The sequence below is a fragment of the Didymella exigua genome (genome assembly GCF_010094145.1).
Source record: "Didymella exigua CBS 183.55 unplaced genomic scaffold M421scaffold_3, whole genome shotgun sequence".
In the NCBI taxonomy this organism is placed as follows: domain Eukaryota; kingdom Fungi; phylum Ascomycota; class Dothideomycetes; order Pleosporales; family Didymellaceae; genus Didymella; species Didymella exigua.
In genome coordinates, this window is record NW_022984777.1 from 538,743 (window position 1) to 557,825 (window position 19,083).

A 19,083-nucleotide genomic window follows, 5' to 3' on the forward strand; every position below is an offset into this window, starting at 1 on the left:
ATTCGATACCGAGCCTGGTTTCTTGGCGTGCAAGGCGCACAACAGGCATTTCATTGTATGCATTTTCGACAACGGACGAGGCACACCAAGACTAGGTCCAATGGTTAAACTTGCGTGGGGAATTCCACGGTACCTATTTGGGCGCTAAGGAATGGACCCCAGATACGGGCTTTGCTTCGGTTCGGGAATACCACGCGAGGGGCGATATTCATGATTTGGGGCGATACGAAAGAACGATTTTGCTTTCGTGTCGTACGTTTGTCTTTGTTGTACTTACTATTTGGGAAAAGTGTTGCGCCAGTGTGCGGCGAAGGTGGCTGGCTTTCTGTAAATGCGGTAGAGAACGAGCAGGCGTTCGCAAAATCAGCCCCACTAGAAATGCAGTCGTCAACGACAGGCAGTGGACAGGGTCTTCGGCAGTCGCGAGCCATGGTCCCGGTGCGAATGTGGCACATGGATGGCGGATGACAGCTCACAAGCTAGGCCCTGATTGGTTGTTGCACCCATTGAGTCGACTCGTCATCGATGCTCGAAAGCGTGCGCGCTCAGTGTTTGATAGCCTTTCGACTGCAAGACAAGGGCGAGAGACCGTCGTATCTTTCGCCGCATGTACTGCAATCAGTGCTTAGACCGAGGAGTCAACGCGCAGCGCGCATGGAGGTGCACATGAACGAATGGTCTTGGCTTGGCGCCGTTTCAACGTGTGCTGGTCATAAAAATGCATACGCACACGACTCTAAGTAAAGGTTTCGCCGGTGCTTGACCAGGTATGGAGCGGGGATAGTCTCCCACGGCTGACCCCTTCCTCGGAATCCGCAGTCATGATGGGGGCTGCGGACGAAGACGCAGAAATGGCAAATCCTCCACATATTTCAAAGAAGCGCACTGGCCATCTTGATATTGGCTTGTTTGCGAATGCGCACAGGCCAGTCGCAAGTGGTGGGGTGTTGATGGCGGGCACTTTCATCGATCCCGCTGAAGGGCATTATTCCCTATTGATCGGGAGTGACCGTTCTTGACTGAACCTGGCAAAACACCATCGCCGATCTCTGGCTAGGGTCTATCTATGCACTCATCCACCATGTTAGGTCATGACTTCTGTTCTCTCTCTGACCCGGGCTCGTACTTGACCTGGCACTTTCTTCTATGCCTACCGTCGTGAGTAATTAGCAGACCACTATTCAGCCTCGCCTCTGCCATCCTGGACCGTTTAAAGCATTTGATCGCGTCAGCATCCGGCGCTTTCGACTACTCCTTGGTTCATCCCGCCAATTCCTGTTCTCCGCTCAGCACGGTCACCTCAGGCTCGACCGCCAGCCGCACAAGTTCTGGAGTCCGCAACTCGCCACACTGGACTGTTCCACTCAACTGTACACTAAATTCACGACATACCTACCGGCATTTATAATACTTACTTGTACTCGTTTCTCCCAAGCCAGCTAAGCCGTTGCTGCCACCCGTCTTCCCGCCTCGACCGCTACCTCACGCGACCGCCCATTTCTACTTTCAGTCCCATTTACCCAGGCCTGAACCAGTACATGGCCGTCTTTGCCATTACACAATAAATTGGTTTCGTATGAATTGCCCAAGGGAGAAAGGGTGCTCTCTCGTCAACGACGTCGAGCATTCCTTCGAACAGCGGGTACCGCCGCAGGTCTTTATGGTCAACGATGGCCTCGCAACAGAGGCGCAGGTGGTAGATGCCCTGGCCGCCCACCGCGATGCTCGACAACTGGTCCGCCTTGTACAGTGTCCCAGCTGCTCCCACCCACTCAAAAGCCCTGTAACATTGCCATGTTCACATACGGTCTGCCGGGGATGTCTTCCGGAGCCCCAACCTCGAACAAACATATCCTATCCCAACACTCCGGATCGTTTGATGGGAATTGTGTGCCCACTGATAGGATGCGGGGCGGAGCATGCAGCCGCCGAGTGCTCGGTGGATGTGACGTTGACTAAGCTGATGGAGCTGGTCGCACAAGAGATAGCGCAGCACAGGCCATCTTCGAAACATTCGTCTATCCTGCTCCAGGAGATACTGCGACGTGATTCGGCGGAAGAAGTCAACAATGAGAAAGAGAAGGACCATTCCAGCGAACAGGGCAGCCAGGAAGTGCTGCATGGTGGCCGTCTGGTTTCAACATACGACATGGCCGAGATGGGCAAGCTTCGGTACAGTTCTGAGGTCGAATACTCAACCACGTCGGCGGACGACGATCACGAGCATATGGACGTAGAACTCGTCGAACGTCTGCGAGAAGTAACTTATCAGGAGTTGGACTGCCTCGTCTGTTACAACATGATGCTGGAACCAACGACGACCACCTGTGGTCATACATTCTGTCGTCGCTGCCTCGCCCGCGTCATGGATCACAGCAACATCTGCCCATTTTGCCGACGGGATTTACATATCTCTGCGTCGCTACGGACAAAGCAGTGCAGCAATGCTATCCTAAACTCCCTTCTCAACGGACTTTGCCCGGATCTTGTGGCTTCCCGCGCCGAGGCCGTAAAAGCTGAGGAGCAAGCCGGTAACGATGTTATGAGCACACCTCTGTTCATCTGCACGTTGGCGATGCCTGCAATGCCCACCTTCCTCCATGTCTTCGAACCTCGTTACCGTCTGATGATGAGGCGAGTCTTGGAAGGCAACAGGCAATTTGGTATGGTCATGTACAACCGTACTACCTCATCCCAAGGCTCCTTGGGTTCGGTGCCGTTCTTGAAGTACGGTACCATGCTCGAAATCGTCAACTACGAGCTTCTTCGTGATGGTCGCAGCTTCGTGGAAACTCGAGGTATCGGTCGTTTCAAGGTTCGTGCCCACGGCATGCTTGATGGGTACAACGTTGCTAGTGTTGAGCGGGTCGAGGATGTGTCCCTAGCTGAAGAGGCTGCACTCGAGCAGCGCGAGACAACCATGGCCAGAGATCTCGCAGAATCACACTTTCGTGAGGACCCACAGACTCAGCTCCCTACTGACATTGCTGTCGAGTCTTTGTCTACACAACAGCTTCTCGACACATGTACAGCATTCGTTCGAGAAATGAGGGAAGCCAGTGCTCCTTGGCTTCGCGATCGCATCATTCAGGTTTATGGAGAACCGCCGGAAGACCCCGCCCTGTTTCCATACTGGTTCGCTTCAGTCGTTCCGGTCTTAGAAGAAGAGAAGTATGTGCTTCTGCGGACGACACACGTCCGTGAACGCCTAAAGGTCGTCTACTCGTGGATTGGAAGGATACGTGGTCAGCGATGGTAAGTACTTTTACAATTTCCTTCGACGTCCCCATATCAAGACCGCTCTACACTTGTGACTACGAGACGCAACAACGGCTCCTAACCGGAGACTTGTCCGAGGCGGCCGTGTGAAACATCGTGGCTGATCGTAGTCGTTCTCAATGTGCTTGTCAAGATGGCGATAGACCATTGCGAATCAACCCTACTTCTCAGGATTCTCTCTCGGAACGAATCGACCTTTTTAGACGTCTTTGAAACACTAACACTGACACCTTTTCAGGGCCTCTGGCAGCGCTTGCAATATCCTTTGACTCGCAGTCGTACTCATTAGCCTCAGCATCAGCGTCCTGACAGCTTCCCAACCACGACTCCAACCCACTCTTTGAAAGCGTGGCATCCCTTCCCCGACGACTTCGGCTCTTGGCTCAGATTTCAAAAGATTTTCGTACGATTCCCAGATCACAATTGTCACACATGCATCATTTTGTTTATTTTCGCTTCTCTAAAGATTACCCCCTTTCAGGAGGACCGGCCCCAGGAGCTTGCCTGTTACGCCGCGTCCATGTTCATGCTTTTTGATCCGGGTGCTAGCCCGGATGGTGCATTTGCAAGAGACTGCTAGGTCTCAAAAGGTGGCATGAATATGGGATTGCATTGCTGGTGTTGATCGTGTCTAAGGGCTAGTAGCGCAGGATAAATTGTGCCACTCGCGGAATGTATGTTCAGACCTATAGGTATAAGACAATCTACATATAGTCATAAGGTTCACCCTAAAATGTATCCTGCACTTGTCTTGATTATATGGCATTTCCCTGCTTCTTTGGGATGGTTTGGCGGGACCCAGCCTCAAGCATTGTGGAGCTTTCGAGAGAAAATATGTTGTCGTTGTAAAGTTGATCAGACTGTGTGCGAACAGTAGCACATAAGAGTGAAGCATCGTGCATAGAATTGGGAGACTTGCGGCAAGCCTGTCATGTGACGTAGGTCATCGGCAAAGAGCTCTCCAAGCTGCCGACACCTTCCCAAAACTTTCAGCGGCGCAGCGACGTCAACACTACCAGCGCATCTCCCATCACGACGAACATTCAAGTATGTCGCCCTTATGATGGTCTGTGATGTTCCACAACACTAACAATAAGCTCAGATACCCTAATAGTACATTAGAATGGCACCCAAGCAGCTCAACGGAAAAGGCGGTCGCGCCGAGCCCAGCTTTGCGCAAAGCACCATCCAGGGCCTCACAAGCGCGGAGAACAGGAGTGTTATCACAGCAATTGGCCTCTTCGCTGTAAGCCTACCTCATATCCAGACGAAGATGATGAGATAAATATGCGGGATGCGGAGCCGATTAAGCGCATATGCGCCGGCTTCACACGATCGCAATGACCGGCGCGCACCGATAGAGACCGAAAGCATACGCTGACACTTTGTCCAGATTGGTGTTACATTCCTGCACAGCAGCTGGGCCGAGATTCTCCTTCCTGCGTAAGCGATGAATCGATGTTGTGAACGAAGGAACGATGAGAGAAGCGAACAGGTCGCCCCGGTGATCGATGCCTCCAAGATGCGGCAGTAGTGTTTGGCGATCGATGACGGGATGGTGTACAAGGAACACGGCATGGAGCAGGCGTTCAGGCAGACAGGCAGGGAGCCATTCGAAGATCTGACAGGGCTGTACAACAAATGTATACAACAGCATAAGTTACCCACATCTGCGACAAACCGCTTTTGCAAACCTGCAGCGCCCGCCTCACACGGTAGCACAGATACGTACATGCTTGTGATAACTGCTTCTAGCACCGCAGTCCGCAACGAAGCTGACGTCACTGCTATCCGAAACCCCAAACGTCTCCCAACTCCGACTCCGAGACAAGCCTTCCACCATCATTCTCGCGCCCAGCGATCGCCAACCCATCATCTCCGTGACAGAAGCTTCGCGCACCTTGCACGATCTTTCCGATCTCCTACACTCCGTTCCCATGTACTGGACTGGGATATCTCGAGTCGCTGAAACAGGTACCAGTTCCAGCTCATAATCCTCCCCCCGCGTCCAAACCTCCTGTACGATGGCACGACGCTCATTCGAGCATCATTTCCCACTCAAAACGCCTTTCTCAAGTGCGTGTCGATGAGATGAGATGAGGCGTCCTTGGCACAGGTCATGTTGGAAGGTGAAGCACCAGGATCAGCGCGTCTGATTGCAAGGCTTCCAGAACTCTCCGATGTGCTGCAGGTTGTTTCGTGTGCAGAGGTGTGGCACAGTCTCCGTATCTGTGGTTTTGCGGCGCGGCGGGTGGCTGGAGTGTGCGGTGGGTGAGGCTAACTTGGGGCAATTCCCCGTAAGCGCTCGGGCGTACCGGCATCTGGCGGCTCTGCGAGCTGACGCGGTGTGAAAGCACTATCGCTGCAGTCGCCGTATCTAGGCTATAATTATAGAAGAACTAATGTACAGTATTTCTGGATCACATGGCAAGTAGGTCAACGAATGAGTATGGATCGCTTGCAGGTCATGAGAAGAACAATATAGAGTGGTATGTGAATTATGTGCTTCGAGCCAATCATCAACAGTCCTGCTGCGAAAGAGTGATAATGATAATGGACAAGCAAAGCGCTCGCAATATTACAGCGGAGTCGACAGTTTGGGCGAAAAAATATGCTATGCATCGCTACTACAAGCCGTCACCAGTACAAGAGGGGTAATCGAAGTCCAAATGTGTGGCGTCCCTATAAGGACGCAAATCATGTCATGATAGTGCGTTGCATTATGCTGGGGTATCTCTGATCTATACTTCGCGAACCCAGACCTGAGGACTATTAGTAAGAGTGAAAGATGTGGTGGTTTGGATGTATAGCTCACCTCCATCTTTGGGGACTCGCCAGTCCTCCTGGCGTTCTCCTTGGCCGTGTCGATGGCCATATCTAAGTCGTCTTGGTCGGCCATAGTGATCATGTCGCCATCATCCTTGATCTCCACCTTGAAGTTCTGTCTCATTCCGAACTTCTCTCTGATGGATTGCGAGAACTCGCGCATCGTCATGTCTGCTGTGAGGAAGACGTAGCGAGTGTCGTTGCCGTGAACCTTGACTCGGATCTTACCAGTGACACCACGAGCACCGCCGCTACCGCCCGAACGAGTGGAGCGTGCGGGTGACCGTCTTCGTGACTTGCTATTACGAGACATCATCTCGAATTCGGCGTCATCCAGATCACTTCCATCGTAGTCGTCCTCGTCCTCTTCTTCGATGTAAGCGGGCCGTCTGGGGTTCCCGCCCTGCTTCGAGCCTCGACCGTACTGGCTTCGGCTCGAGCGAGACTGATACGAGTCATAGATATCATCACTGTAGTCGTCGATGATGTCTTCTTCTGAACCGCGGCGACGAGGCTTGTCGCGTGGCTTGTTGCGCATGGACTCAGATCGGTTCGGCGGCGGGCGCTCAGATGCCGAGCGCTGTGTTGGTTGACGACGCGGCTCTTCGGCCCGCTGGTTCTGATCAAATGCAGCTCTTCCAAGGTTCAATGGTTGTGGTTTGGGGCCACCACCACGTACAGACTGTGCTCGACTCATAGGCTCATTGCTGCTGCCCTTAGATCCCCGACCATCGCCCTCCGGTGGAGGTGTAGGTGGGAACATGTTGCGATTCATTGGAGGCTCAGACTGTTGGCGCGCTCTGCTCTGGAGCTCTGGCTTGACGAGGTTGGTTGCGGCGAACGAGAGCTTCTCTTCGGGTCTGTCATCCGTAGCCGTGTTGCCCATCTTCTTAATCTCGGCTCCGGCGAATCCAGTGAATGCATTGTTCCGGTCTGATGCGGCTACCAAACGGGCCTTTCCAAGGTAATCCTTTGTCTTCAAGTTCTTGACCTTGGCCTCATTAGGACGGTAAACGATACCGACGGGAATGGAGAACACGGTGTAGCCCTAGCACTTGTCAGTCTCAATCTAGTCGCGAATATGCTAGTCATAATCACCTCAGCCTCCTCCCGAATAGCCTCGTCGATAACGTCATGATCTGGCACAACCTTCTCCTTGGCTGCAAACGATAAATCCTGAAGGCCGGCGTCTCTTTGCTGCAGGTAGATGTAGCAAAGACCACGATTGAAGAGGACCTCGCACGAATAAAGTTTAAACTTAAGGCCTAGTTGCTCGTAGTCGATGTTGTTGTTGCCGCGCAGGTAGAGGAGGGTGTCGTTGAAGTTGGCCAGTGCTTCCTCGAAGTCGCCCATCAAGAAGTTCGAGACACCCTGCTGGAAGTATGCGACAGCAAGATACTGGTCCAGACGCACAGCGCGCTGGTAACAATCGACCTGTTCTCGTCAGCACCTGTGCGCTTGATCACGGCTGTTGTCCTTGACTAACCGCCTTCTCATGTTCACCGAGCGTAGCATGGATCACACCACAGTTGAACAGGATCTTGGATGTGTCGGAAATGGAGTCGAAAACTTTCAATGATTCGTCGAATTCGTTGTTGTCGTAGCTGGCGAGGGCTGCCACCCAGGTCTCGATTTCCTGACGCACTAATCAGCCATTGACTCGGAAGGAGCATTGGAGCCACAGCAGGAAGGCGCGCACCTGCTTTAGAGACATGACGAAGGTTTCTTTCCACTAGTTACCCGGCAGTATGGTGTCGTCAAGCCTCAAATCGTTGCCGCTTCTATCACTCCACGGTTGAGGTGGAGTAGCGTTCCGGTCCGCTTGAGTGCGACCAGATGGATAGCGTCTTCTCTACAGATTGCTGGTAGCCGCCGAGGCTCTTGAGAATGCGCAACGTCGGTATTAGGGAGCGTGGGTGTTGCGCTTTCGCGTATTATACTCGAGGTACGTTCGAGCTGGGCGGCGCTATAGTGGTGTTGCACGAGCAAGGCTGGCGCAAGTATTAAGGGAGAGTCCGGGTCTGAGAAGAGGGAAGAAGGCTTCGAGCGCAGCACAGCAAGACATGCAGGGACACGGTGGGAATTTGGCGGGCGGCTGCAGGCTCGCACAGGTGGGGGAGACCAATTCTGAGTCGCAGCGCGTCTGGAGTCCATCTTGGCCGACTCGTCGTTACCCCTCGCTGATTGGAGGCCTGCATCACAAACGCCGACATCCACGGCGCGTAGGCAGTCTCCCAAGACACTTGACACCAACCCATTCGAGCCATGACACCAACGCGATTCGATTTCACGATAATTTAGCAGCACCTGGAAGCGCTTCCTTCAGCTCTCAGGCCTCCGCTCCGCCAGATGACAGCAGCACAGCGGTGCGGTGGATTTTCGGTCTTCGCCCCTTGCGGATGTGGACTTCAGCGTTTGAAGTCTGTAACATGGCAACCCTGCCACTGAGACATCCACGTGACGGAACTTATTTCTGTCCACTTAACAAAAAGATTCATTTTACCGGGCATGAACGCATGAAGTCCTCAGGCTTGCTGTAGTCCGTGAGCTGTCTGAGCCTGGATCTCAAGGTATCATCGTTCCGCACACGGCATTTCTAGGACCACTTCATAAACTGACAGAGCCGCAGACACCTTGGCACCCCCGTACTTTATCCACTGCACACGACTTACGAGACGTCACAATCGAAGATTTACGTGGGGAATCGCGCCTCTGACTAGTCTGACCAACTCCACCAAGCTTGCGTGGCCGAAAGACAGCCACCAGCACACCGCTTGTCACCGACCAATCACCTGCTTTCACGCCCGCAAAATGATGTACACAATCTGATGGGCCAATGTGGGTAAACGACTTTTGAAATCGTAAGCCTTAACCACGAGTACGAGCAGGTGCAGCGTGGTGGCATCCCGGCACACTTTTGATGAACCTCTGCGGCTTACCTATGCAGAATCCTGATCTCTTTGCAGATCACGTACAATTATTCCAGTCTACACGTCGATGCAGCCCACATGCTTTGCTAGGCCCTGTGAACAGGATCCTCGGAAGAGGTAGGTGTTGTCTACTTCAGTTAGCCTCGAATAACCACCAGTTCGACTGGCGTCTGTCGCTGCTGTTTCCGACATTGTTTCCATTCCCCTTGCGCCGCTATCCAATGGTGTTTCTTAACAACTTGACTTCAAACAGAGCTGATGCTTCCCGATCTGTCCAGTTACTGTACCGTTCAGCTCTCACGTTTGAGTCATTGACCTCGCTGCGCTTTTGCTGCTTTTAAGCTTTGTGCAAGCTGCCGCATCCGATATCAGCTTACTTTCTACCCTCTCCTGCCAGCTCTGCCTTTTCGACTGTCTTCTCTCTTTCATCTGGCCTCAGTGGAAATGCCTTGTATTAGCTTTGCGTAAGAACAAGAAGAGCCACCACTGTTGAGCCCAGCCCCAGCACCTCCTACTCCGATGCCAACTTTCGCACCTACGGAGAGCCCAGATCCAGGGGCTTGCTGATCACTGGTCGGTGTGCGTGAGTTGTTTGTGGTTTAAGTGGCGAATGTCGAAAGTATGCCACCGAACCATAGTGGTAGATCTGTGCTGTGTCACGCGGTTTTGACAGTCGACATTGTACCCGAGCGGTATTATGTCCTATGTTTATACCCACAACATTCAAGCGCAACTACCACCCTGTGCACGCTTCGCCAGTCGCAGCGGTGACTGGTGCTCGATTCAGCCGATATGTACTCGCAGATCGAGGTGATACTCACAGGCCAGGTATTCACTGGTGGTCAGACCGATCAACAGAGCTTGTATGTCTTAGGGGCTGTCTGGCAAGTCGTGGAGAACGTAGTGTTAGTGGCAAACATGAGACGGACTAATTGACCATCTACCGCTGTTTCGTACTGTATATTCAGGTCGTGGACACGACTGGTATACGTTAACAAAAATGTAAGTTCATGTTGGCGTCTTTTATCGAACTACTCGGCCCTGGAGGATATGTGTCGTGCGATAAAGCGTGGTCCATCACGTTTGCATGCTGTATTGGACTTTTGTTACGCTACACTTATTGCTACTCCAGTCATTGCACGCGCACTGACTGTTACTAACGACTCTTTTAAATTTTCTGTAGCGTTATTACCAGACTTGTACTTCGGCCATATAAATTCTCAGCCATCATCTGTTTGGTTGGGTCCGCCCTGCTTAATGATGAGGATGTCTCGCCAAATCAACTTCAACTATCGCGGATGCTTCCCAACCTCTCCATCCACTGTCCAATTCCGCTCTCGTATGAGTGTGATCGGCTTCATAAGGCTTCTGGGGTTCTCTTGCACCTTGCACCTCATGCACATCCTCGCCATGAATCTCAGCCTGTCTACCCCGGTCGACTGGCGTGACAAGATCTGAACTGAGGATTCCAGAACTTCCGTCACCCAGTATAATGGCCTTCTCTTTGCTGTTGTGAGACTTTGAGTGGTTCGTGTTTTACTTTCTTTTCCAGAGAAGTATAATCAACCCTACTATAACGAGGCCCGCAACAGTAGCCCCAATGCTGATACCAACTGTTGTAGAAGTTGAGAGACTACCTTTTTGAGAATTCAGCGCGGCATTGAAGACATTTGTGACCGTTGACGGCAGAGAGCTGAACTCAGATGCTGTAACAGTCAGCATTGTCGGCAAGGAAAGCTATTTCTACTAGTGAGATGGACAGACGCATGTTTAGGAAGGAGTGACCAGTCAGAGATCCATCGTTCGCAGTCCTCGTCCTCGCTGCGAATGGAAAATCGGAAAAAGTGATAGTTAGCAGTGACAGTCATGTTGCACCGGTCCGCGTAGCTCAATGTTCAGCGACGAATGGGAAATTTCGGCACTGTAAGCCACAGATTACGGAGTGAACCGTCTAGACCTTCAAGAAAATGTAGTAAATTGTTTCTTTTCTACTGTCAAGTACCAGACATAAGTGCGTGTAATTTGTTTATACAGGCGTGCAGCTAAGGCTGTGCCAACCACTTGACTGATAAGGTCGTTGGGGCGCAGCCTTGCGGATCATCAGCTTTATAATCTGTTATTGGCCAAGTGTGGTATATGAGAATGTCATTGAGGGGGATTGGGGCCCTTCGGTAGAGGGCCCTGTCTGCTGTGTTCCAGGTACCACATCATGATGAGGATCGCAGTGGACATCACGCGCTCTCCTGCGGCGTCGCCAGACCAGGAAGACGACGACAGTGATGAAGAGTAACCCAGCCGCAGCAGCTCCAACACCAATGCCCGCCTTTGCACCGGTCGAAAGCCCGGAAGGCGATGAATTGATCGAGGGCGTGGTCGAAGGTGCGGAGATTGAAGAAGTCGGGTAGACGTGGCAGGAGCGTTCCATCAAGCCAGATCGGGTTTTTGCCATGCAATCTGAATTTTGGGTGCGTTTAGTCTGAACGGCAAGAATGTTGATATGCTGCTGCCTTGGAAGTACGTCACAGCCGACCCTGGTATCTTCCAGCACGCAATCGAACCATCAATATTCAAGGTATCAGTAGCGTAATTACTGTCGATTGAGCAGTGCTGATCAGGTCGGTGCTTTGGAGCGGACTCGCAGTGGACAGCACAGTGCACGAGTTAGGTCAGTGTTCATCTCATCAACTGAGCTCTTCGCTGTTGCATAGTTTTCTGGGCAGCGAGCGGGTGAACATATATAACTCTGCTCCGACGCGCGGAGAATTGTACTTGACGAGATGACAGTGTTGTAAGCACAGGTATTGGTTGGAAAGTTCGGTGGAAAACAGGAGGGATTGCGGCCTCTTATCACGTAGTCAAGTGTTTCGGTTGACGTTGGTGTGGCTTTGGTAACTTTATCATGGTGTCATTACCATATGGTGCCTGGCTGTAGCCATCACCTAAACATGACGCTGGTGGAGTAAAGAAAGTATCGGCAAGATCGGACAGAGTTCGAGTGATAGTGTCTGCAGCCCGGCAAAAGGAGTATGCTGAGGTGGGTCGCGACGACATCTTTGACGGTTCATGGCGAGACGAAGTTTCAGAGCCTTAGATTACAGCACGACCAAGTCATCTTAAATGTGAACCCAGGGAGGCCCTTTGCGGGCCGTAAATAGCGGGTGGTCGTGCAAGATGCGCTGACATTAATTGGCAGCCCCAACTATCGTACCCAATGAGATGGGAAGTGAGTGATTATTGTTGAGCGAAGATACATATTGAGGATAGCCACTTGAACTTTAGATGTGGGCTGCCCAGGTTTACCTAGCTCGTTCGGCATCGCGGCATCGCGGCATCGCGTGTGACAGCTTTGTGTAAGCCCACTGTATTTGCAGACTCTCTGTACTGATAGAAACTTGCGCTTGGAGCTCATGGATGAAACTGAAGCTGGCGAGCGTGAAATTTAGAGGTCTAAAACCTTGGCCGTGTGTATGGTCAAAGATGGGGACAAATGAAGCAGTGAAGTTCAAGCTTGACCGCCAAAGTTTTCGCCCCCACGTCTCATTGATGATCGGTAAATACTATGGTCACGTTCCTAAACGATACATGTCGGCCTCGTGCGCCATATCGAATAAGAAAGCCTTCTGTCATTTGCTTTCAGCCAGTGGCATTGACAAAACAGGCACAGACCAAGCCGGGAGCCTGCGACGCTCTACTGTGCAAAATAAGGTTGAACCTGGAAATTATCGTTCCTGTTGTAGGTTGGGAGAACTCGCACAATCGGTATTTGGGAGATGCTGATGTAGACCATGTCGGCTGTACAGATTTGTGAACGAGCGTCGTTGCCGGCGGCCCGCGAGAGCCCGCGTTGCCTTGAACCTCTGGTCGCCCGCGATAGCGCAGGAGTGTTATGAGATCTCTAGACGCATAGTGATCTTCATTCTTTCTATTTATCGCCTAGCAATCAGTTCTACAGGCGTCTGCTGCACACTGCTCCCACAATCTGACGTTGCTGGGCTGTTCTCCACGACGTCTTGATCCGTGCCAAAGTTTGAGAAGTCAAGATCGAGCAAGGCCGGCGCCTCCCAGCCATTCCATCCACTGTCAAGTTCGGCAGGTGCACGCTGCTCAGCGACTTCCTTTGGCCGGTCTTGCGCTTCCGATTCATGCAGACCCATATCATCTGAGAGCTCTGCATGGTTTTTGCCCTCACCTGACAGCTCGACTTTGTGCGCACTTGAATCGTCATTTTTCGGAAGCCTACTCCATTTCGTTCGTCTCCGCCAGAACAATAGAGCTATGGCAGCTACTATCGCGACTGCAGCAATAGAGCCCACTGCAGTGGCAGCAATGATGGCCATATTTGAAGACGGCCTGGAGTCCTCAGTGTCCGCATTAGAAGTAGATGATGGCACCAGCACAGTAGGAGTAGACGTAGCAGGTGCATCTCGCCAGCGTATCATGTCTGATTTATGCCATGCAACCTTAATAGTAGGTGCGAAAAGATTCATGACAGAGCTCGAGAAAATCATCGTTGTATTCTGGAGGACGGCTGAGCTGCAATGCGATTGGCATATGGTGCTTGAGACTAGTGAATAGTTACTGGAGGGTTTTAGCTTCGTTCGCAGATGTAATGTCGCCATACGTACATTGGACAGCAGATCGCACTTGTCACATTCCCGGCAGTAGCATCTGTTCGTATGCTCATGGTCGCATAATGTTCAGGACAGGTGGCTGGTGAGTATACATAGTGCGTCTCTGACCATGTAACTCCTGTCACCTCGATGCTCGATTGAGGTAGAGCCGGAATGTCACCGTAGAGCTGTCCCGCAACTTGTGTAAACGTGGCTGTATATGAACATGCGGCTGGAAACCGTGGTGGGAAGCAAGCTGGATCTCGTCCGCGATAAACATCTAGTGAAATGTATGTCTTCGTTTTGGTTCCTGCTGTAGATGAAGCGTAGCGGTCGTAGCCGTCGGGCACTGACGTAAAGCTGCGACCCAGACATGAAGTTGGAGGCGTGAAGCCATTGTCGAGGTCGGAGTATATGTAGGTTGTTGAGTCGCTGAGTGGTTGGCAAACCGCGGAAGTTGAGGCTGGCATGACGATTGAACAAGGAAGAGGCCGAGGTAAAGAGAGTAAATTGAATGACAGAGGCTGGACGTATGTAGGTACATTGACCCCGCATGCTGTGCCCTCATGCAAGGGTAGTACGAACGCAGGTCCAATGCATTCCACCTGTGGCCTTCAGTGTTAACGTCTGACAAGGAGCCCCCTGCCGTACATCTTCAAATGATCACATGAGATCGGCTCTTACATGTACACTATCGGCCTCAGGTTGCCGCTCATGACCAGTCATCTCCCGCAAGACCGTGTCGTCCCCTAGTTCAGCGTGCGGATCATTATTTTTATCTGGCAGCATTCGGTCATCATGGGTGGCAGTAACCTCGTTATTGGTGGCTCAGCGCTTGCGACTTCGACTCCTAAATGGTAGCAGAAGAATAACAGCAGCGGCTGTTGCAGCTCCGGCGCACCCAACGCCAATGTATGTTTTCGCACCCGTGGGGAATCTGAGCTGGGATGAAGCAGGATCTTGAGATGATCCCGTCGAAGTAGAAGTAGACATTGCAGTCTTCCATCGGGCAATGTCTGTGTTCTGCCAAGCGACGACGACCTTAGGTGCTTAGAGGGTCGAGATGTTTGGCGGAAAAGTGATTGCTGCGTCTTGGAACGCGATTGAGGTACCAACGGATGTACAAGATAAGCGATCGCCCGAGAAGGCCTCACCAATGTTTGGTCTGACGATGCTGAGCGCGTATCCACTGGATGTTACTAGTCATCATCGGGAGAAAAGTGACAGTTGGCGCTCCTTGAACAGCATGTGGCATTAGGTAGTCACCGCAGTGGCATATTTATCGATGGAAGTCCTAGTTGCCGACGCATAGCCGCCAGACATGTGCCGGGCGAATAGACATGGTTTTACTGCTGCTGGACGATACCTCGCCATTCGCATGCTCTTGGATACTTAGAAGGAAAACAGTCGGGATCCCTTCTTCGGTACACTCTCATCTCTCCCACAGATGTGGTAGAATTACTGACCGTGTTAACCCAAGTGAAGACTGAATCGTAGCCGGCTGGCGTCAGACTGTAAGTAGCGTCGAGACATGACTTAGCTGGATTGAAGCCCGAGTCGAGATACGAATAAGTGTAGGTTACAGTACCAGTAATCGGTCCGGTGATGGGTCCGCAGTTTGGCGTATACTCAGACTCCATGCTCGATAACAACAAGGAGAAACAGAACGAAAATCGAAAATACGCAGCCGTAGATATTTAGCCCCCACACTATTTCGGCGTCAGTCGAGAGCCGGCTGAGTTACTATTAGCCTGCCATGAGTTGAGTGCAGGCATACGGAACGCGGCGTTGGTCGTGTGTCCGAGGTACGAAGTATGCACGTCAGCCTCGTGTGATGTGACGAATAGGGGGCCAGCATGCCTGTAGCCTCGCTGATCGCTATTCACGGGGAAGTACGGGTATTCGGCCATGGATGTTTGACTTTGCTATCATTCTGGGCATCATCTATCATCTATTCAGTATCGTAGCACTCACAACATGCCGCGATCGCGCTGTTCCTCTCTCTCTTGCCATACTGTCTTGCCTGAGCAAGAGCAAACTGTTTTGTCGTCTACGAGATGAATTAGCATATGACCGCAACAAAACGCTCGAAAACACTTACTGTCCCACACGCCAGCACTTCGTGCGATAACGCCAACTAATGTGTCTGGGTCGTTCTTGTCGAACTCAAAGGCGTCAGCCACTAGATGACGGACGACAGAAGTTTCACCTACCTTTCCATCCTGCTGCCTCGCGACGACGATGCTTCTCCCAATCATCTCCCAGATCTCAATTGGCCTGTCTAGGAAGACAGAGCCAACGCCGCCTTTTCCTACCTCGACAGTGCCGAAGATGCCTCGGCAGGGCTTGTCCTCCTTCTTGACGTTCAGCGCTTCCCAGATACCACCGGTCGACTCTGGGCCTTCTGAGATATCGCCAGCTTCGCGGACAGTGGCGTGGTAAGTACCCGGCGACAGTCCACGAATACTCAGATCGACAATGGTCATGCTAGGTGCAACTTCGACCATGCGGACAAGACCGCGTACCTTGTTTTCGACATGAGCGGCATGTGATTCTAGGATACAGACAGCGGCGCCTGGATTTGGTCAGTATATAATAATCTACCCAATACTGTGACTGGCTCTCACTGTTCGACTTTCCGGATCCACGAAGGATGGCATCTCGCCCGCTTGCTTGCAGAGCATCAACAATAGCTGATGGTGCTGCTGTACCCTCGATCGAGACAAGTTGTTCCTTGAGATTAGCGGTGATCTTGTTGATACCTGCGTCAAGTCAGGCGAATGACGTGCATAGGGCTCGACCGAGCGCTCGTACCACTCAAGCTGCTGAGGGACCCTTCGATGTCCTTGATGCAAGCCTCGCAGGTCATAGGCACTGCAAATGTGGTTTCAAACGCCGGCACGGTCATCGTGAATGCTGTAATACTGCCTTCTTCTCTGGTGTAGCAGGTACGTTCAAGTTGCGTGATCGGCGTGTTTCTGCCTCCACGTCCGCTTTGAAATGCAATGCGTCTTCGGCCCGCACATGGAACACCGACCGAGCAGCGAAATCTGATAACCTTAAGCGCTAACCGGAAAGAGATATTTCCAATTTCGTGCCAAGCATCGCAACGCATTGAACTTCACGAATACCCCAGCAAACGGCATCGCCCGCACTCACTCGGTCAGCGCCAATTAAGTAGTTGAGGAGTTGCTTCCTACCTAGTGACTTGTCCGAGGAAAGATCAGCCAGGTCATAGACTTCCACAACCATGTCTCAAGTAGTAGGCAAGGTACGTTCACCCCAGTGGAGGTCCGCATGTCACGCAGCGTGCAGACTGCCCCTACGGGCGTCCAACATGCCCTAGAAGCACTCATATTGATCCCATGTATAGACACGCCTCGCTTATGCCCGCTCATGGCACCATATCGACATCGGCTCCGACCCGCGTGCCCTCGGGCGCGTCGCCTCCTCCATCGCCTTGACATTGATGGGCAAGCACAAGCCGATCTTCGACCCGTCAACCGACTGCGGTGACTATGTAGTGGCCACTGACTGTGCCAACCTCCACACCACCGGCAAAAAGCGCTTCCAGAAACTCTACCGCACACACACATCACGCCCCGGCTCGCTGAAGGAGATCAATATGGACCGCATGATGGCGAAGTGGGGAGGTGGAGAGGTCTTGAGGAAGGCAGTCAGTGGTATGCTGCCCAAGAACAGGCTGAGGAAGGAGAGGCTGGCCAGGTTGAAGACATTTGAGGGGACCGCGCATCCGTACAAGCAGAATCTGTTGAAGATTAGCAATGGTGGAGGGCAGAGTATTGCGGAGCTTCCGGCGATTAAAAAGGCTTTTGAGGGGACAAAGGAGGCGGCGCAGGCATCAGCGTCGTAGTGGCGGCAGAAGAGAATTGTAAGATGATGGTAGCGGCTGGTCTGTAAGATCTGTGTATACTGGGAACAGCATCTCATGGACATGGCGTTCAGTGCTGTGTTGAAATTTATTGTAGCATATACCAAGACGCATTTTCCAACAACATGCTGGCGCATAGGCCACAACGTTAGCCTTCGGAATACATGTGATTCTTAAACTCGCCTATTGCGAAACCGACATGGCGCTGAAGCCCCTCAGGGCCCATTCGCAAGCTGCAGTGCATGCCCAATCCCCGTGCATTACACTTCACGATCACGACGTCTCCAAATACAAGCAATATGACATGGGATATTTCTATTCGGATTTCTGGTTGAACTAGTAGTCGTAGAAGCCCTTTCCGCTCTTTTTACCGAGCCATCCAGCATCGACCATCTTCTTCAGCAATACAGCAGGCCTGTACTTCGAATCGCCGGTATCATTGTACAGCACCTGCATGATTGCCAGACATGTGTCGATGCCAATGAAGTCAGCAAGCTGCAATGGTCCCATCGGTACATTTGTACCGTTCTTCATGATGCTGTCGATGTCCTCTTTCTTTCCCACGCCCGTCTCCAAGCATATGATAGCCTCGTTGATGTACGGCATAAGGATGCGGTTGGCAAGGAAGCCAGGAGAGTCAGCCGACTGCGAGGCGATCTTACCCATCTTCTCGCAGAAGGCAATGGCGGTGTCGACGGTGTCTTGCGAAGTCTGGAGACCTGTGATAATCTCGACGCCCTTCTGAATGGGGACAGGGTTCATGAAGTGGGTACTGATGACACGAGATGAGGCAGATAGGTCGGTGGGGTCCTTGCTTGTGCTGGCAGCGATCTTGGTGATCGAGATGGAGGATGTGTTGGTTGCAAGGATGGCGTGTGACGGGCAGACTTGGGCCAGCTGTGCGAAGATCTTGGCCTTGAGGTCTGGAATTTCCTGCAGGCTGTCAGAGTGTATCGTGGCTTTGGGCAGGGTTGTGGCCCACAGGAACAGCCTCGATGACGAAGTCTACGTCTGAGAGATCCTCAATCTTTGTGCTGGTGGTCAACCTCCCTCGGGCAGCATCTGCATCTTCTTGCGACAACCTTCCCTTTCCAACATCCTTCGCTAGGAGTTTCTCAGCGAACTTGAGGCCTTTGTCGATCGAGGCTTGGGAACTGTCAATCAAGCTGACTGGGACCTTGGCTCTTTGTGCTGCTACGAGAGCTATTCCAAGACCCTGGGAGTGTCAATTGAGGTTTGTCAGATCTTTCGATGCACCTACCATCTGACCAGCTCCAATGACACCAAGCTTCTTGACTTCAGCGGCCGCGCCAACAGAGGGCGTGGAGCTGAAGGCACGGCATTGCTGCCTGATGGCAGATCGCGCGACCTGTCTTGAAGCTGCAGAGAACATTCTGTATCATCTGAATATTGCTTTGGATGAGATATTGGAGGTCAAGCAGCATGTGAACCGCAACAATTGCGCACCGCACATGCAGTTCGGCTTAAGCGGCTTACCGAGGCTCAGGTAAATGACCTCAGCGGGCCTCCGCACCTCAGCCTTGCC

General features: G+C 52.2%; 9 protein-coding genes across 9 annotated transcripts; 3 read left to right on the top strand and 6 right to left on the bottom strand.

Moving 5' to 3' along the window:
• Window positions 1-40: 40 nt before the first annotated feature.
• Window positions 41-596, bottom strand: M421DRAFT_248465 (uncharacterized protein). Its single transcript, XM_033588581.1, has one exon. It carries the CDS (start codon window positions 453-455, stop codon window positions 105-107), a length of 351 nt encoding a protein of 116 aa, XP_033452994.1. The 5' UTR covers window positions 456-596; the 3' UTR covers window positions 41-104.
• A 980-nt stretch (window positions 597-1,576) lies between these two features.
• On the top strand, window positions 1,577-3,548 carry M421DRAFT_97989 (uncharacterized protein; the record flags this gene model as incomplete). Its single annotated transcript, XM_033598564.1, has 2 exons — window positions 1,577-3,255; window positions 3,518-3,548. The coding sequence occupies 2 exons, from the start codon at window positions 1,577-1,579 to the stop codon at window positions 3,546-3,548; spliced, it is 1,710 nt and encodes a 569-aa protein (XP_033452995.1).
• A 745-nt stretch (window positions 3,549-4,293) lies between these two features.
• M421DRAFT_416360 (uncharacterized protein) lies at window positions 4,294-4,715 on the top strand. The gene is made up of 2 exons (XM_033591036.1): window positions 4,294-4,326; window positions 4,382-4,715. The coding sequence occupies exon 2, from the start codon at window positions 4,403-4,405 to the stop codon at window positions 4,562-4,564; it is 162 nt and encodes a 53-aa protein (XP_033452996.1). The 5' UTR covers window positions 4,294-4,326; window positions 4,382-4,402; the 3' UTR covers window positions 4,565-4,715.
• Window positions 4,716-5,714: 999 nt separating this feature from the next.
• Window positions 5,715-8,231, bottom strand: M421DRAFT_416362 (uncharacterized protein). Its single transcript, XM_033591037.1, has 5 exons — window positions 7,805-8,231; window positions 7,592-7,741; window positions 7,204-7,539; window positions 6,095-7,153; window positions 5,715-6,041 (listed from the first exon to the last, which is right to left on the bottom strand). Exons 1-5 carry the CDS (start codon window positions 7,817-7,819, stop codon window positions 6,021-6,023), a joined length of 1,581 nt encoding a protein of 526 aa, XP_033452997.1. The 5' UTR covers window positions 7,820-8,231; the 3' UTR covers window positions 5,715-6,020.
• Window positions 8,232-11,151: 2,920 nt separating this feature from the next.
• M421DRAFT_89106 (uncharacterized protein) lies at window positions 11,152-11,484 on the bottom strand (the record flags this gene model as incomplete). The annotated part of the gene is made up of 1 exon (XM_033597739.1): window positions 11,152-11,484. The coding sequence occupies one exon, from the start codon at window positions 11,482-11,484 to the stop codon at window positions 11,152-11,154; it is 333 nt and encodes a 110-aa protein (XP_033452998.1).
• A 1,477-nt stretch (window positions 11,485-12,961) lies between these two features.
• On the bottom strand, window positions 12,962-14,198 carry M421DRAFT_399172 (uncharacterized protein; the record flags this gene model as incomplete). Its single annotated transcript, XM_033590179.1, has 2 exons — window positions 13,661-14,198; window positions 12,962-13,568 (listed from the first exon to the last, which is right to left on the bottom strand). The coding sequence occupies exons 1-2, from the start codon at window positions 14,113-14,115 to the stop codon at window positions 12,962-12,964; spliced, it is 1,062 nt and encodes a 353-aa protein (XP_033452999.1). The 5' UTR covers window positions 14,116-14,198.
• Window positions 14,199-15,546: 1,348 nt separating this feature from the next.
• Window positions 15,547-16,656, bottom strand: M421DRAFT_416364 (Cu,Zn superoxide dismutase-like protein). The gene is made up of 5 exons (XM_033591038.1): window positions 16,460-16,656; window positions 16,273-16,407; window positions 15,859-16,220; window positions 15,747-15,810; window positions 15,547-15,695 (listed from the first exon to the last, which is right to left on the bottom strand). The coding sequence occupies exons 1-5, from the start codon at window positions 16,551-16,553 to the stop codon at window positions 15,616-15,618; spliced, it is 735 nt and encodes a 244-aa protein (XP_033453000.1). The 5' UTR covers window positions 16,554-16,656; the 3' UTR covers window positions 15,547-15,615.
• A 67-nt stretch (window positions 16,657-16,723) lies between these two features.
• On the top strand, window positions 16,724-17,719 carry M421DRAFT_416365 (50S ribosomal protein L13). Its single transcript, XM_033591039.1, has 2 exons — window positions 16,724-16,916; window positions 17,019-17,719. The coding sequence occupies exons 1-2, from the start codon at window positions 16,896-16,898 to the stop codon at window positions 17,517-17,519; spliced, it is 522 nt and encodes a 173-aa protein (XP_033453001.1). The 5' UTR covers window positions 16,724-16,895; the 3' UTR covers window positions 17,520-17,719.
• Window positions 17,720-17,837: 118 nt separating this feature from the next.
• On the bottom strand, window positions 17,838-19,031 carry M421DRAFT_416366 (3-hydroxybutyryl-CoA dehydrogenase). Its single transcript, XM_033591040.1, has 3 exons — window positions 18,799-19,031; window positions 18,520-18,753; window positions 17,838-18,470 (listed from the first exon to the last, which is right to left on the bottom strand). Exons 1-3 carry the CDS (start codon window positions 18,928-18,930, stop codon window positions 17,874-17,876), a joined length of 963 nt encoding a protein of 320 aa, XP_033453002.1. The 5' UTR covers window positions 18,931-19,031; the 3' UTR covers window positions 17,838-17,873.
• Between the last annotated feature and the right edge of the window lie 52 nt (window positions 19,032-19,083).

Coding starts and splice junctions, on each gene's coding strand:
- M421DRAFT_248465 (XM_033588581.1), bottom strand. CDS start 455: ATGTGCCACATTCGCACCGGGACCATGGCTCGCGACTGCCGAAGACCC.
- M421DRAFT_416360 (XM_033591036.1), top strand. CDS start 4,403: ATGGCACCCAAGCAGCTCAACGGAAAAGGCGGTCGCGCCGAGCCCAGC.
- M421DRAFT_416362 (XM_033591037.1), bottom strand. Junction 7,154..7,203: donor CTATTCGGGAGGAGGCTGAG/GTGATTATGACT, acceptor GACAAGTGCTAG/GGCTACACCGTGTTCTCCAT. Junction 6,042..6,094: donor GCGAGTCCCCAAAGATGGAG/GTGAGCTATACA, acceptor AATAGTCCTCAG/GTCTGGGTTCGCGAAGTATA.
- M421DRAFT_416364 (XM_033591038.1), bottom strand. CDS start 16,553: ATGACCGTGCCGGCGTTTGAAACCACATTTGCAGTGCCTATGACCTGC. Junction 16,221..16,272: donor TGGATCCGGAAAGTCGAACA/GTGAGAGCCAGT, acceptor GACCAAATCCAG/GCGCCGCTGTCTGTATCCTA. Junction 15,811..15,858: donor CGAGGCAGCAGGATGGAAAG/GTAGGTGAAACT, acceptor GACGCCTTTGAG/TTCGACAAGAACGACCCAGA.
- M421DRAFT_416365 (XM_033591039.1), top strand. CDS start 16,896: ATGTCTCAAGTAGTAGGCAAG. Junction 16,917..17,018: donor TGTCTCAAGTAGTAGGCAAG/GTACGTTCACCC, acceptor TCCCATGTATAG/ACACGCCTCGCTTATGCCCG.
- M421DRAFT_416366 (XM_033591040.1), bottom strand. CDS start 18,930: ATGTTCTCTGCAGCTTCAAGACAGGTCGCGCGATCTGCCATCAGGCAG. Junction 18,754..18,798: donor TCATTGGAGCTGGTCAGATG/GTAGGTGCATCG, acceptor TGACACTCCCAG/GGTCTTGGAATAGCTCTCGT. Junction 18,471..18,519: donor TCGTCATCGAGGCTGTTCCT/GTGGGCCACAAC, acceptor GACAGCCTGCAG/GAAATTCCAGACCTCAAGGC.